We start from the raw sequence: 17,523 nt of genomic DNA on the forward strand, positions 1-17,523 counted from the left end.
CAAGCTGATGGGTGAGAGGGACACAAGCCCTTCGTTCTTTCTGGGTGCTTGAAAGCCCGCTTGTGCAGCTGCGCTGACAGTGATGGCTCTGACTGTTGACCCAGCTGTGCAGAGAAGCCCGTGACTACGACTTCTGTCTTTCTGAAATGATTTCAGGCGTTTTTAGCATGGCTGTCTGACATCAGCGCAGATGGTGATTTCAGCAAGGGACATCATAGCTAGGCGGAGGGGATTCTTGCTCTGTTCTTGCTTTGTGTATCAAATTCTCGCAGGCAAAGACTGAGGAGTTTCCTGGCTACGCTTCTGCATGGGTGGGCAAATGTGCCCTCCTGGGGACATGGTGGAAAGCTGTATGAGGCAGGGATACAACACCAGTAGCAGGAAATATCCCTAGAAATCCCCAATTTTCGCTCCAGCGTGTGTCCCTTTTTTTTTTTTCTTGTTACATAGCTTTAACATTTAGGTTTGACCCAGATATCATAAGAAGCTAGAGGATTAATCAGGAATAAATTAGATCTGGTTGTTGCAATGCTTAGGTGTTCCTGTTTTACAGATTCAGACATTTGAATGAAGGTTGATTGCAAAAGAAAAGCGTATGTTGCCTCCATCCACCTGCCCCGCTGATTTAGGTGGTCCTGTTGCTTTTCTGAAACTGCAGATAAGGATGCTGAAGTCACTTTTATTTCTAACCATGCACCAATTGCTACTAATAATTTTAGTAGTTACTACATAAAGACAAAAATGCAGAAGTCTTCCTGCAACCTTACCCAATTGTTACTGCTCTAATATTCTTGCAATTGTGTTTTGAAGGTGAGCAGTTCCTTTCTTTTCTCCTTGCCCAGCTCTGCTACTGCAGGATTCCTTCTTTCACATTGGGCATCCAGCAGTTGGAGAGGTCTCTGTGGGGATGTAAGACTTGGAAAATCCAAGTTAATTACTTGCTTTGATGTGACTGTCTAAGAGTGATAAATATCCAACATCTGTAAGCATTTCTGACATGCAGTTGTGATCATATTTTCTCTCAGGCTTTCTCTGGAATCAGGCAGTACTAGGAGTCCAGCCATCCTTAAATTTTGTATTAGTGGTAATGAGAGTCTAATGTCAGGAATAGGACCAAACCATAAAGAAGACTAACAACAATGGCTGGGATGTGGATCCTGGGCAAAGGACCTTAAACAATGAACTCAAACCAAATCCAGATTTAGATATCAGCAGAAATGATTTGGCTTTGCAGTGGAGGCCAGCAGAGTCATGATTGTGGGTAATGCCTCGGGTTCTGTATGTAGAACAGGTTAGCTGCGTGTCTGTTTTATGTACACACGTAAATCAATTTATAGCAGTAAATGGAGGCATAATAAATCTTTGATTTTTCTCAAGCAAGAAAGTTGTAACGAATATTTAACTGCACACCTTGGGAAGCCAAAGCAGAAACATATAAAAGTGAAAGAGGAATAACTGTAGGTCACTTCACTTGCGTATACAATTTTGGATATCAACTTATGAGCATTTTCCCCAACTTTTTTTTGTTTCTTAGAGACACTTGTGTTGTATATTAGCACATGATGTTATGTAGCTTAGTAAGATGTGCAGAAACTATGCTTATTATTTGAAACCACGATTCTTTGACACTGTAACTTTTTCTTTATTTTTTGAGAGAGCAGATACAAAGGTATTTTATTGCTTTTAAGTAATCTTGGTAAAATTGGGTATGTACACTGAATTAAGGAAAAAGTTTTACTCTTTTTCTCGAGTACAACAGTATCTAGGAAAGGCAGTTCCCTTCAGCTGTGTGTATTTGGAATATATTCTCTTAAAAAGTATGAGAAAGTTTTTAGGTTTTACTTTTATATTAAAAAAAAAAGTGAGAAGTTAGTCATGCACATAGATTATTTTAATAGTATTTAAAGATAAAGTGAAGTGTGGCTATAAATCTGAGCGAGCGGAAAGTGATTGTGATCAAGAATTACTTAATGGCATTTATCATTTACTCTGTCATGAGTGGAATTTTCTCCTATAAACAAGAAATCTCCTTAGATCGTGTTCTTCATGTCACTGGTGATGAATGAGCTGCATTTTCTAAGAGAGCAGAGTTTCTTTGGGCTTGCATCATGGTTATAGCGCATCTGACCAAGCTTTGGGCTGATATGAATGCTGTTTTCAGCCAGGGCAGAATATGTGCCAGATCAGTGCAAGTGCAATGCTATGGAATAGTAAAACTTTGTCTTCTGAGTCAGTGGTACCGTTAGGTATGGAGAGCAGCCTTCACTGCATACATGGTGTTTCCAGTTGTTTGGCTGTGTAAAAAACAAGTTGTTCTTACAAGTTAATATCACTTATGTAAAATTGCCGTGCCATTTACGGAGACTTGGCAGGGGAAAACAAATGCTCGGTCATCTTTGTAGATTGTAGGGTTTTGCAGATATGTTATTCTACTTGTCTGTCAGTGGTACAGGCCTGGCATCAGTTCAGCACTTGGCTGTGTAGTGTACAGTGCAGAGACTCTTGCCTTGCCAGATACCTCACTGGAGAAGTTAGTGGGTGCCCAGCCCCTACGCTTAATTAGGCTTTTGCTTGAATTTCCTATTCCTGGAAACTAAGAAGGTATTTGAGTTTCATAGCGGACTTGAAGTTCTGAATGTGACCCGTGCCTTGAGGTGAGAAGGGATTGGTGTTCTCCTGCGGTTTTCAGGCTCTGCATTGTAAAGCCAAAACATTATCAGCATCGTGGATTTGGCATGTCTCCAGTTTAGAGAGACGGGCCCCAAGGCTCATTAAGCATTAAGATTTAGGTTCATGTGAGGACATTTGAAACAGTTTTATATGAATCCAGAGTTTTTAATCTTTAAGTTTTATTGCCGTGTTATAAAGAAGAGCTATTTATTAGTACAGGTTAGGTGATGGGTCAAAGGTAACATAAACCGTAATGCTCAGCTGTGTGCAACAGAAGAGGAGAATAGCCATTGAGGGGCATGCTTGAGTACACCCAGAATGGCCTGTCTTTGTATTTCTGCTAAAAAAAAAATATGCATCTCAGCAGACTAAGTAGTAGAGTTTTTTTTAGTGGAGCTTGGTAATTGACAGGGCAAGAGACTGTGGAACACTGACCCATTCAAACAGAGTGTTGCTCAAGTGCAAAGTAAAGTAATTCTGTGAGAGGTTTCAGCTTTCTGAGAGTTTGAGAAATTATATTGGATACGTACTTTGGGCAGTTATCCATGGCCATTGCTACTCAGTGTGAATCTATGTGTGAATTCTAAACCTATACGTGCATGGAACGCTCTTCATGTCAGTCGTTGTGGTGGTAGGTTCTGTATAAATAGCTTGTGAAGGTATTTACGCAAGCTTCCCCGTTGCCTTTCTTGAGCTGTTTTGCAAGGCCTCTATCTTGTTCATATTTTTAGTCTTTGGCAGAGCAAGACGCATGCTGTCCTGTGTTTGGCATACCTGTTTTCTCAATCCTACACATTTGCGTAGTTCTTTATTCACCTTATACTTATCAGACTGGACTGTGAGCCCTTTATAGCACAAAGTCAGTTCTGTCCTGCTTGTTAAAAAAGCACCTTGTTCCTCTGATCCTAAACAAATAATGTCAGGGGCATCATTAGCAATCACTCAAGAATGTTTTCCCAAAAATATTTTTGTGACCTCAAGAACATCTCTATATTTTGAAACTTCTTTACCACTTCCTTTACAACAAAATATTTTGACTTTTCATTATCTGCTGTTTCAATGTGTTTTGTTCATGTTTAAGACTAATAGTGGATTATTCTCTCCTTTTCAACTATTTTGGGGCATTTTGGAGCTGTCACTAGAGCATGAGTTTAAAACACGTGAATACTGAAGCTGTCTGAGCTACTAATTATCCAGTGCTGAAAGGCTGCTTGTTAGAATGTACATCTGTAAAACCTAATTGAAAAAGAGAAATATCTCCGTGAAGGTTTACTGGGGATAGAATTTCCCGAACTCTCAAATGTGAAATGCCCTTTTACTTTAAGATCAGGTCATTAGTCAGCTTTTCTTTTTAGGAATATGATCTGTTATTTGAGCAAAGAGCTCTGTTGGATACCTGTCCCTCCAGCCTGGATTGATCTGTGAACACACATCACTTCAACCTTTCTTTTTTTCCATTTCTGAAGCTTATTCTCTGAAAGTACTTCTCTTCAATTTCCTCTCAGAAACAAGGTCTTTTTGGAGGCTGGGTTTTGGCAGCCATCCTCTGAATATTTTCTTAACTGACGCTTTCTTGCAAGAATTTCTTGGGCAGTTGTCTTGGTGCTTTTCATTCGATCTTTTATCAGCTGTTGCCTGAAACGCCTTCTCTTCCTGGCAGAGGTTTTTCAAATTCTTAGCTGGTGATAAACAACCCCAGGAAGGTCTAATAGGTTAGTCACACAGTGGCTAGTACAGATTTCAGCTTGTCTGTCCTGCTGTGGAGATACCTTATCTCCTGGAATGGCAAGCCCTGGGGACAGCACTGAATAGAGCGATTGATTCTTCCCATACCCATCAGAGCTGGTTTTTATCGGGGGAAGGAAATGACCTAGCTTCTCCCTATAAGAGTGGGGATGGAGCAGCTTTCCGCTTCCTTCATGCCCTGTCGTTTCCATAAGGTAAGGCAGCTCTAAGGTTTTAGCTTCTGTGTGCTGTCTTGCACTGCTTCATCTAACAGCTGACTATGGCAGAGTCCGAGCCAGCACCTGGCACAGGGGAAGGGGAGGCTGGGCGTGTGGACGTTGGACTGAGAGTGGCAGGAGGACTTGGAGAAGCGAAGAGCAAAGGATTGTCCTGACTCAGGACAGGTGCATAAATGCCAGGGGTGGTGGGCAGAAATCCCAGCTGAGAGCCTGGGGGGTCTGGAGAATGGGTCAGGTGTGTGGTAGAGACTCACATTTTGTGGATGGAGCCAAAAGAGGCTTGGTTTTATCCTGTTCTGGGTTATTTTCTTTTGGGTGTTTGGTAGAATTGTTGGGTTTTTTGCCGTCATCATATTTTGTTTGAATTCTTTTAAGAACTATTTTATCTGTATTTCTTTTTGTGATGTCTTTGCTCCTTTTACTGTTAAAAAGTTCCTTGAGTTCCTTTATCATATCTTCCTTCTGGTCATGTCAGAGAAACACTGGTCTTACCAGGTACCAGAAAGCCTCAATAGGAGAAGTATTACAGTCTTTTTATTTCTGTTCTTTCTTTTTTTCCTCCCCATGTCATTTAACCTCTTGCGTAAGTAGCTGTTAATGCTCCAGAATGATTTCTGTGAGAAACAAGTTGGCTGAAAGCTGAGGTTTTAAAAATCCTTCCTAAACTTGTTTTGCCAGTCATGTCCAAAATGTCTGATGGTCACCAAACCCCAGCTACCAAAGAGGTCAAGCTTGGGGAATGTACCTACATTCTCCTTTTGAAAAGAGTATTAAAGGACATTGTTTATGGTTTGTTTCAACCACTATTCCCTCACCGCATGGTGTCAGACCTAAAATTAGCAGTACCTTACTGGAGGGGAAGGAAAAAGGAGAAGATAAGGGAAGATTTAAAATTGTCCTGTTTTGTTATCTCTCAGGACTGCTTAGTAGGAGTTGTCCCATTATCATCTGTTTTGCTAGATGCAGGAGTATGAAAAATAGTACCAATATCTATTAAAAAAAAAAAAAGTCCCACAAAAATTCCAAACAACACTTCTGTTTCAACTTCGACACTTCCACTCTCTGACCATTTATACAGTAGCTCACCAACCTTGGCATAGCAGAATGTGGTACACAGTGATATAAAGGTTTTGCTTTGTTTTTTAGAAGATGCACATCCACTTGAGGTTTTTCTCTGTTTGAAGAACACAGCTGTGCAAAAACCTGAACTAAATTTGTGCTTGGGAAAACTTGGGCTTGCAGCTGGTGGTAGTTTGGGGCAAGACTGGGTCTGACTCTTAGATTAGGAGCGAGCAGTGTGTCTGCCCTTGATGCCCTTGTGAGGATGAATATACTAGAGCCCTGATGATTTTTGCTGCACAGGGAAAAGGACGGTTTTCTTGGATGAAAGAGTTATTTTCAGGCAGGGTCAGCAGGAGCTGGGAGGTACTCAGAGAAGCAAGTGATCATTCAAAGTCTCAGGACGTTTTAGGCTTCAACCTTTTGTCTGAATCTGCCAGTAAGGGACGTTGGTGCCTTCCTTAGGCTGAGCAGTGGCTAAACTGGCCAGACAGATCAGGTGCCTGAGGCAGAGCATCTTAATGTGCCATCAACTAGGTGTATTTTTTGAGCAAGTGCCTTCAAGTGTGTTGAAGAACAGGTGATGGAAGTAACTTGTCTAACATGATCTGGGGATAGGGCCTTAAATGTATGTTTTAGCAAGGCTTGTGTTGGTTGCCTGCCATCTGTGGCTTGGTAGGAAGGTGGTACTGATAACTTTTGTAATGGAAATAATAAAGCACCGAACAATGTGTGTGTATGTGTGTGTGTTTCAGCTGAGGTAGAAGCTGATGGGTTCTGTGTTGCTCCTGTAACACTTGTCCTGCCACTGTGTTTTCCGTACCTTTCTCAGGGATTGCTGCAATACAATATATTTTTAAAGATTTAATGTCCTGGAACAATCCATTCAGCAAGGGTTTTGATTCTTTTTTTATGTTATCAAATTTGTGATTGCAGAAGAATGTGAAGTTGTTTTGTCTTTTTTTTCGGGGGGCGGGGGGTGGGGTGGGGGGGGGGGTGGTAATGTGATGCCATACAAAATTTCCAGAGACAACCGTGAGGTTGGAGAGCAGATGCTGGAATTGTTCTTCCTGCAGTGCAGGTACCTAGACTTGCTGTGCAGCTACGTGTGGGGAAAAAAGCTTCTTCTGGTTGTGGTCGTGTTGGTGACTGCCTGATGTCTGACTTTCCTGCTGTCTGCGTTAGGCAGGACTGTACTCTGCCATGTACTAGTTGCCAAGATTTCTGAATGGTAACTGGTGGGGTTTTTTTACAAATTCTTTCTTTTGAGTGGTACAGAAAAATCACAGCAAACGTTTATTAAAAGGTCAACACACACTATTATGGTCAGGGGAGCGACAACGCCCAGATCTATAGCTTTAGTGGGGCTGGAAATGGGGCCAGTGTCATGGGGCTGGGAGAACGTTTAGGCTGCAAATGTTTTCTCCTCTGAACTTGGTCACTGGGGTCATGTCTGAGTGTCTTCACCTCAGAATGAGCCAAGGGTTAGGGTTGGTGTTAGGATTAGAATTGTGGGAGGGAGAAAGGCTAGAGCTGCAGATGTAGCGGGGCTGCCAGAGGAAGGTGTGCACTCCTAGTTTTCTTCCCTGCAAACTCTTTAACCTGAGACATGGCTGAGGACAAGAGGCCAAGTCCTTTGGTTGTGGTCAGCAGGGTGAGGAAGCGTGGGACTGCAGTTGTAGGGGAAGACATGAGTTCAGAAGTGTTTTTCTCCGCTGCAGACTCTTTCCCCTGGGCCACGGCCAAGGGCCTTGCGTCAGGTCCCTGGTACAAAATGGTGAGGGTTTTTGTTTGCCCTGTATTTCAGCAGAAACCTGCCAGAGCTGATAAAACTTTACATATCAGGGCAGGTGCTCTATAGGAGTCTAAATTGGCACAGAAAACTTAGTTTGTGTGTATTGACTGATGTAGGAAGAGGTGTATTGAGTGGCTTTTTCAAGAAGCAGGAACAGATAGTAGCAGTGTGAGTGAAGGTGACCATTGAGACACTGTGCATGAACAGCACGGCTTTTCAGTCAGGTTGGTGGCCGAGCAAGCCCAAGCCATTCGATATTTTGGCATCTGCACTGTTGCTCTAGATGAGGCAATAATTTAGAAGCAGCCAGTCTGCTCTGGAAGAAATCTCCCTTTGGCACGTTCTGCAGTGAGCCTGTTTGGAGATGTTTCCAACAGGAGGTAAACATTTTAATAATAGAGACCTTGCTTCCTCAGGCTTTTCCACCTTGCCTCATCCCATTTCCTCTCTCTTCAGACTCCAAACAGTGATCTAAAATGTTGTTTATTCCCTGCTCCTTTCCTTCTGCTCATTTTATCCTTCTCCTGTATTTCACAGGGAAGCCTGTACAAGCCATTTTGAAGAGTTATTTAGAATGGGCTTTGGCATTTGAGGTTTCCATTAAGACCTCTTTGTTTTACTTTCTGTTACTGTCTATGGCTTTTGATCTACACCTGCAGTATTGGTTGTGATACCTAATGTATCCATGTTCGAGTAACAAAGAAAATGGGATGCTTTAGCTAATATATCCTTTTTTCCTGAGACAAAATGGTAGATTGAAGATGGAAATCACAACAGAGGTAGACTGTTTGGAAAGAAGTGCTCTGACAAAAAAAAACACAACGCCAAAAAAACCAAAAACTTAAGCTGTCGGTTGCAGCAGCTAAATGGAAAATAAGAGTTTATAGGGTTGCAGCTCTGAAAGGTTTGTGTCTTTTGGGGGAGAAAGAAGTAATGCTTGTTTGTCACCTGTGAAATAAAATGATGATTACAGGAAGTGAGATGTGTGGTTCTTTTCTTGTCATTCTGTGCATCTGGAGGGGGGAAAGTGAATTGTTTGTATAGAGAAGTATATTCTTTTGTCATTTTTAGATCTTTTTTCATAATTTTAGATCTTTCGTCATGTTTTTAGAGCATAATAGTGCTAGATTCTACCTTCAACAGAAGGCAGGAATAGCACAGCAATTTGCATGAGCTTGGGTTACAGCATTTTTAACTGCAAGAAGATCAAGAAGATCATAGATGCATAGAATCGTGGAATGGTAAGGGTTGGAAGGGACCTTAAAGATCATCTGGTTCCAACCCCCCTGCCGTGAGCAGGGATCCAAAAATGTCATTGACATAGGGTTTGTTGCCACTCCTGATTATGGTGGTGTTGAAGATGTGGGGCCTCCAAGTGTGTAGTAACAAAAGTACAATTTAGGACAGGTCAGACAGAAGCTTTATTAACTATGATCACAGAGAACATTTAGAATAGCATCTCCTCCTCTGCTCCCCTGTTCTCTCCAAGTGATTGCAGAGACCCAACCTCTGTACTGTTTCAGGGGAAAAGAAAGAGGTGGGGAAAAACAATCATTTCAATGTTAACAAAGCCAGGTATCCACCCCAGGGAGGGATAGGCTCCTTAATGAGCTTGCTGACTGCCACAGTCCTAAGAAGGAATGGAACAGTAAAGAACGTGACACTATGAAGAGATGGCTCTTGGTGGAGCCTGTAGGAGAGGCACACCCTGTGTTATCTTAGCTCAGAAGTGGGGAGTTGGAAATAATCACAGACTGTTAGTTTTTAGTTGAAAGGAATCTTCTTTTAGTTAGGATAAACATCTTATTAATAATTAAGATTTGAGATATCTGACTAATTTTACCAGCACAGTAGACTACCAGAAGAGTTGGTTCTTGAATGGAGACAGTGTCAGGACAAAGTGAGATTCCTCTCTTCCATAGTGGGTATTCTAATTTTTAGAGTGTTTTACATTAGCATAGATGTCTTTGTTTCTCTTCAGGGATCTTGAATTTGAAGGGAGTGTCTTGACCTTATGATTTTCTTCCCAATGATGGGACTGGTTGAATTTTATTCCTTTGGATAAAAGGCATAAGAGTTTTTGCAACAGGATTTTATAATTAAAATTCCCCACTCTTAGAGGCTTGATTGTTTTTTGGAATATTCTAACAATGAGCCATGTCAGCTCTTCTTATAGTGTGTTCTTGGGTGGTGGGGAACTTTGTTTGGGGGTTTGCTAAACTTTGGACACAGAACAGTGTTCAACTGTGATATCACTGGCCTAATGATGTTTTCAAGATGAGGTGGGGTTTTTTGGACTCCCTTTTTATTTGTCTTCTCACACTTTTTATGGGGACCTCTGTTGTCCACAGCATATGCAAGGATGGCATTTAATTTTGAGTACAGATGCAGAAAAATAGACATGCCACCTGTAAAGTGTACGTCCTTTCTTACTTTCCTGCAGTGCAGAAACTGCCAGACTGTTCTTCCCAAGCTACAGCGATACCCAGCTGCCCTCTGGATTTCAGCTCTCAGGCCCTTCTAGGCATGACCTGCCTCTAGCCCATGGAGGCAGACTGATATGACAAAATTCACCCACAGCCTGTGAATACTGATGTGATCTAGATACATTTATGGTATAAAAAAAATATTGTTGTGATTTTGTGATTTACCGCTCATAAACACTCCTTTCTCGTAACAGGTTGCTGAATGCAATAAAGCCGGGACTGGTAAAAAAGATCAATAGACTACCGACCCCCATTGCAGGTTTGGTGAGTATGTCAAATGGAGAAAAAAAAATCTTTCGGTGCTGCTTTTTGCATCTTGATTTTATGACTGTGTGATTTAGATTGCAATTATTTTTGTAATTTGAACTCTCCTAGCCTACTAAACTTAGTCCCTCTGAAATCTGAACTCAACTCTTGGAGTCATCACCTTAGGACCTTCCAGTCCTTTTTCTGGAAGTGGGCCGTATTCAAGAGGCAGTGTATATTTTTAGAGGAAGAATATCTTCTTGGTTATACATCATCTTCCAGTTGTGGTGCTAGCTTCAGAAAGACTGGAATGTATGTGTTAGAAGCTGTCACCACAAAAAGATAGCTCTTCAGAGAGAAAGAAGAATGTACTTGTATGTCTTGTCTCATTTTTCTCTTCCCCAGAATAGCACAGTCTTCAGGTAACATTCATTGTGGGACTACCTTGGGAACTGTTTCATGTTGACTTTAAAGGCAGAGTAAAAGTTGGCCATAATCTGTTATAAGCAAGGAAGACCACAGAGGATGTGCTGACAGCCCATGGGCTCTGAGGAGTGCTGGGTGCTCAGGAGGTCACCTCCAGGGGTGGCATGGTCCTGGGCCTGCTGTTGGGGAAGAAGATAGGGGTATGAACGGGTGTTGGGTCCAACAGGATCAGCCACATAGAAATATGGCTGTATTGATTTTACCTTGAGATGTGGCTGGGAATAAAAGGGCCCCATAGCATGTGTAAGGTGGCCATCTTTGATTTAGACTAATGAGATATGTATCTGTGTGGTTCCTTTCTGGCATCGTAGTTTAGTTGTGCAAGATTCAGAATGTATTACTTTTGCTAGCTGAGGTTAACATTCCTTTATATAAACCACATTAAAAAGTTTCAGAGTATGAGAAACCATGTTACGTTCATTTTAAAATTAGTTCTATAATGTAATTACATAGCCTTTGAGTCTGGGTCCTTCAACCTGTAGATTGACAGGCATATTTCTGCATGAATACTGCCTAGTTTTAGGATTTAATTTATGATCTCCACCACCCTTTCTCTAAAGTTTTATAGTGTGCCTTTCTTTTGCCTCTGAAACCTGTCTAGTTTTATTCCTACGCAGTACTATTTGAAAGGAATATATTATATAAACAGCTGCAAAAGATACCAGTAGTACAGTTTTCTTTTCCTTGGCTCCCTTTCAGGAAAGACTCAGTTTTTGTTATGACTGTTTTAAGAGGATGATATTGAATTACATTGGGTTTTTTTCTTATTCATATGTAAAATCCTAAAGGTAAGGTGGTTGTAGTAGGAGTGACATAGAAAAAGTCATCATGTGTGTGTGTATTTTTCTCATTCCTTGAGATAAGTCTTTCTTGCAAGATGTATATCTTCAAAGCATTACCAAAAAAGCAGTTTTCAGGCTATTAATGATACAGCAGATCTTCTTTGTGTTGCAAAGTGACTTTTTTTGTGTCTGGACTTGTGTCCTTTACTTACCTTTAGTAATCACTTTTCTAAATATTCTTCCTAATAAATAATTAGGCTATTAAAAAAATTCGCTGGTGCTTCTGGCTTCTTCAGCATTACCAATGGGTGTTTTTATCTACTGTTCTGTGAATAAATTGCTCTAAACAAAGCAAGCCATCCAAATGTCCCCGTGCTTTCGAAGGTGTCTAGTTCCATACCTGCTGACTTTTGTTGCCATTTTTACTGAGTGGTGAGTAAGTGGCTGTGTTAAGGATTACATGTGAATTTAAATGATCAAGTGTTCTAGTCTGTTACGCATATTTATGGTGTATTATTTTAAAGTACAGACATCAGGAGTGTGTTTGTGTATCTTTTTCTTTTCTCTTACCTGTACCCTGTCTGTGTGTCTGAAAAAAAATAAAAATATTGATACTATAGTCCAGAAGCAGTTATACCTCCTAGTTAGTTGAACACATATGAGGGACATTCCTTTATTTATTGCCAATTTTTCTTTATTATCTTAGCTTTGGTTGGCTTGACATAGTATATAGTGACTTCTTTACATTTATTTCACCCCAGTGAGTGTGATTTCCTCCAGTACGCGTGAGAAATACTGCGAGAGCTTCAGTACCTTTTCTGCCTTGCATGGGATTCATGCTTTTGAACTCCTAGATATTGCTTCTGCCTAAAAAGTGTAACTTGATCATTCTGACAGAATTAATTAGTTAATTTTTTCCTGATAGCTGATTTAGTTCACTAGTAGGGACAATAGGTAGGTTTTCTTTTTACAGAGTTGGAGCTAAAACTTAACGAATAATTGTGAAGTACTCAAAGTGCCTTTTGTTTGATCTTTAACCTACAGAGACACAAACAGTCATATATTGTGTAGCTCTACAAAATACCTACTTGAATCTGATTCTCCACGTGATACTCTATTTTTCACCTTTGTTATTGTAAGGACAAATGAAGAAGTATGCTTTGTTGAAGGAAAGTAACAGTAAACTTGAGCCCTGTATTGGAGACATGCTGAGATGTTCGCCTGGGAGTATTATCAGGTGTAAAAATTTAGCCTATATTTCATGTTTGAGTGATTTCTCATAACACTGCTGTCAAGTATTATGTATAACTGGTTTAGTGTTGACAGATTGAATTCCTCAAACTTTTCCCGGTGTTTAAAGCTGGATGTATCTGCAGTTACTCTGAAATTCTTACCGCTGACCTCCTCATGTGGTTTAAGAGGGAATGGCTTATTTGCCATTTTGACCTCTTGTATACCAGAACACCAATCGTGTAAGAAAAATTTATTGGTTGTAGTGTTTTAGTGTTAAAGTAAGGACTCAAGGATCTGCACACCACCGTACTAAGCACAGGCCTTATAAATACACAAAGATGATCTTTGTCTAGTTGCAAGTCTAAGTCAGGATGTGGACTGTGTGCAGCATTACATATAGAATTACATATGTTCAGCTCGGCAGGCTTGTTTGTAATTTGCTTTGATCTCCAGAAGTGCCGACTGCTTCTGTTATCACAGCAGAAATGATACATTGCTTTAATGAAATAAAACGTAGGACCAACGGTTTGGTATTCAGACTTACAGTGAGCATTAAATTTGATGAAATGCTTGCTCGTTCTTCTTCAGTATTCATTAATCCAAAAAGCTAATGCTCCCACCAAAAATCAAATTCACAAAACATCCAAAGAAGGTATTAAACCTATGTAGGAATAACAGGCTTTGCTGAAAGAGCCGTGTTGCCAGAAGATGTTTTCTCATGTGAGAAACTGATACTGAACATCTTTGTTTTAAGACCGTCAGCTTTCCAGAAGCATCATTTCATGTATTTAATTGTGCAAGGCTGGAAAAGTATTTTGGCTGAGTTATTAATTAAAAGACCATCTGAAGCTGCAGTAGTCTTACAAAGATGGATTATTAGAGTAGAACGAATGTAATTAAATTAAGTGATTTTTACAAAACCAGCAGTTTTTTTCAATGAGTTGCTGTTGGTTTCTTTCATTTTGTATGACATCCATAGTGGGCACAACTAATTTTTAAGGTTTCTACTAATTTCAGTTTTGTACAACTATGCCTTATTATATATTTCATTCTATAGAAATAAGAGAATTTCGAGCATCATCATCATAGATAAGCTTTGCTCTATAATGCTAACCACTGTATGTTGACTATCTTTTCCCCTAAAAAAAAATTCTAATTTTTGCTTCCTGTCCCTGAATAATGTCACTCTGAGAAAAGGAAAGGTTTCTGCCTTATCTTTTGTTTGACAGGGTTTAGGAGAGTTTACAGCATTACTTCAGTTCCTTGAACAAACCCCACAGGAGCTCAGACACTTACTTCAGAAGCTGTGTGAAAGAGTCTCACATATAATAGTAGGAAGTAGTCAAGACAAAGTTGGAGAGCTGAACTTGAGCTTGGATCTTGGCTCATGTTTCGGCACTACTGAATGAAAGTCTGTTTATTGTGGCATCCAGTTTTCATCTTGTGTACGGTCCTTCACTTTGTGACATTTGTGTGATTTAGCAGTGGAAAAAATAGCTCTGCGAAAATCACCTGGTTGCATGATTGTTGCACCAAGATGAACAGAACTGCAAGGTGCTGTTTAACAAAGCATGTTCCTTTGAAAACAAGGTAGGTCTTTTTCTGTGATTATTTTCCTAGGAAGTTTCTCTTGGCAAAGTGTTCTCTGGGAACTTGCTATGAACCTTATAAGAATAGCTATCTGTCTTCTGGTGATGGTCATTCACTCTTATGCTGTATCATTGCATAAGTTCCAGTATATTTTTGATGTCGTGTGATATCCCAAAGGTTTTTGAACATTATATTAGCTTTCAGGAGTTTGTGCTTCTAATCAAGTTCAGCAAATGAGAGCTTTTTTTTTTTTTATGCAGTTATGAACCTGAAAATAATAAGTTCAGCAAATGAGAGCTTTTTTTTTTTATGCAGTTATGAACCTGAAAATAAAATTGCAAGACCCAATCGTAGTGTAGTGTGTTTCACAGAATTGAAAATAATTAGAGAAGATAGAGAAATGCATGGAACTTAAACTAATGCGCATAATTTTTATCACTCTACTCATACTTCAGTGCTACTATATTTTTTTCCCTTAAAAAAGTATCTTCTCATTCTTTCTCTTAATTTCTCACTCTGCCTGTAATTCTTCATAGTACTTTCTAGAAAGAGCCTGCTCCTATCATAATATCTAGATTCATAATACATGGTAATTTCTGTTTCCTTATTTTGTACTTCTTGCTGCTGGACAAATTCATTTGCCAACACAATTGTATCCGTAAAAACATCTTGCTGTGTAAGTTTGTGGTACATGTGAAGTAAACAGAAGCAAAATTTCCTGTCTAAAAGCAGTAAGTTCTTGGCACTCACATCCCAAAAGCTTTTTTGTGAATGTTGATGGAAAGCAAGCTGTCAACATCATAGCAAAATGCTGTGCAAACCATTCTGCCATGGTTTCTGTGGATCTTCATTGCTAAATGGTAATTGGCTTCTCTACACCTCCTGTGTCTGCCTTCAGTTCTGATATCTGAACGTTTGACTGAAAAAATACTTAAGGTCTGGCCAGTGGTTTGGAGTTTGATGCTTTGGCTCATCACATACTGTAATATACAGTGAATCCCTTCACTGAAACAACAGTACCCTTAAAAAAAAATGGTTTGTATCATAGTGTCCTTGTATGCTTATGGTGTTTGGGGTTTTTACACCCGAAGCTTTCTAGACTCTGCCTTCGAATTAATTTTTCATTTAGACTTTCCTGCCTATTGGTTTTGGTGTCATCTGAGCAGGACAGAGCTACCTTATAAAATTCCTGTTTAACAAATTTAGCCATATGCTGTACTCACAAACATTTCTAAGTTTCATGAAGAATACGAAAGTAAACTAACAGGTGTTTCTTAACCAAGCTGTTTGTAAACAGAGTCCGTGTGGAACAATCTACAGTGATGCTGTAGTTAATTCATTGCAGAAGAGGAAAACAAGCATCGGTTCAAATTTGGCAGGAAGCATAGAGGAAGCAGCATTGATGGGGGGCAGAAATGACATGCAAAGCGATAAAAACTAAAACTTTACACTGAAACTCAGCTGGCTTTTTTAGACTGGATGGAAGGTTTTTGTTGCTCCCAATTAACCATGCAAATGCTATCCAGAAAGCATTGTTCTCCTCCAATTCAGAGAAAAACTAGTGAGTCAAATGCAAAACACGGTGGTGGCATCTCATTTAGTATTTTATTGGTTGAAATGGATGTGCTTGCTCTGGTGTTGGGTTTGGCTCCAAAACTCTCATACTTTTGATGCTGGAAACTAATCATCGATCTGACAGTAGCATATGTGCTGGAGACATATTCCATTGCTGCACTTGGGTTCAGCCTGTGTTGCCCAGGCTTCCAAGTTTGAACTTTAACCTGATGTATGGATGTAAGAGAGGCTGAAATAATAGGAAATTAATAAAAGATCTGAACTATCAGAACCCTCCCCCCAAGGGAGGTGAATGACATTGTTTATTTGTTTTTGATGGCCTGAGCTATTTAGCTATAAAGTGCACCCTCAGAGAAGTGAGTTCAGCCAGCTCCCAGTAGCCTTCGTGCTCGTCATCCCACTCTGGCTCGTGAGCTGTCCTTTGCAGCCGTGAGCGGTTCCTTCTGTCCTCAGCTAGCAGCTGGAGTGTTGCGTTCGTGATGGCTTGGAGGGGAATCTTGAAGTGACTGACACCTTTTTTGCTTCTGAATTGGCCGTTATTGATCCCTCCCAGGTTTCTGTGTGCTTGCTGCACCGCTGGCCCCAGCCAACACTCATCCAGGGCTTCTGCAGAGCAACCTCACTGCTGGCCTTAAGTCTCTTCTTCTGGGTGCTTCCTTGGCTGCAGCGTTTCCAGTGCACTCAAGAAGCTAAGCTGTTTGTTGGCTGGGACTACTACTTGTCATGCTAAGGATACCATCCCTTTCTGCCAGTGTCCAGGAATTTGTCCCTTGTTATAAGGTGAAGTCTCTCATTTAGCAGCCGGAGTGCTCTGAACAATTTCCTTGTTGGGTCAGGATGGCACCAGCCAAGATGGGTAAAGGTTTGGAGGACACATGTGAAGGATAGCTCTGAACTGCTGTCATGTTGTTGAGGCCTGTTCCCAAACTAGACTGGTTAGGATTCAAAGGTGCAGCGGTTTCACAGTCAGTTTGAGCCGTGCCCTGAGCCTGCTGAGCTCTGCTGCTGAGAATGTCATGTCTTGATTTGGCTAAATGCTAATAATGTGTGTAAGCTCTTTGTGGCAAGGATCATCTGCTAGTCTGTTTTTGTCTAACACCTCACCCCATGAGTTCTGCTCTGTGGCCAGGACTCCTAGACAGTATGTTAATACAAATAATAAATAACACTTACAAAAATATCACAGGCATTCCTGTGTCATTCACAGTCTGTTTTTAGACTGCTCTCCCAACCTGAGTCTTCAACCATGGCTTTAATCAATAGGTTTATAATTAGCTTTATTCACATGGAATAATTTAAAATGTTAACGTGCAAATTCAGAGGTAAGGAGAACATTTTCTGTGTTAAAACCAAGAGAGGATGGTCACTGCAGAGGATCTCCTTTTTGAATTTTTTTTTGTTTTACACAGAGACAGTTTTATTGCCCAGCCTTGAGAAGGGAAAGCCAACTACCACACTTTAGGAAAAAAATACTTGATTAAAAGCAGAGTCTACCTGTTTGGGGGCTGTCGAGTGACTTAACAAAGATGTGATTTATAAAACTATATAAATAAAGGCTTAGTGTAATGATTGTTTACTCTTTTTTTTTTTGACATAGGAGGTTTAATAAAGTGAAGGATTCCAGGGATAACATTTGA

General features: G+C 40.3%; 1 protein-coding gene across 6 annotated transcripts in view; it reads left to right on the plus strand.

Annotated features, from left to right (window-relative positions):
• The window catches only part of LIMCH1 (LIM and calponin homology domains 1), a 180,252-nt gene that overhangs the window by 70,380 nt on the left and 92,349 nt on the right, over positions 1-17,523 (plus strand). For all 6 annotated transcript variants that reach the window (XM_075420754.1, XM_075420752.1, XM_075420756.1 and 3 more), the window contains exon 3: positions 10,169-10,238. In XM_075420754.1, the coding sequence (XP_075276869.1) occupies positions 10,169-10,238 (70 nt within the window). The remainder of the gene's footprint in view (positions 1-10,168; positions 10,239-17,523) is intronic.

This window comes from Opisthocomus hoazin, chromosome 5 (genome assembly GCF_030867145.1).
Source record: "Opisthocomus hoazin isolate bOpiHoa1 chromosome 5, bOpiHoa1.hap1, whole genome shotgun sequence".
Classification (NCBI taxonomy): domain Eukaryota; kingdom Metazoa; phylum Chordata; class Aves; order Opisthocomiformes; family Opisthocomidae; genus Opisthocomus; species Opisthocomus hoazin.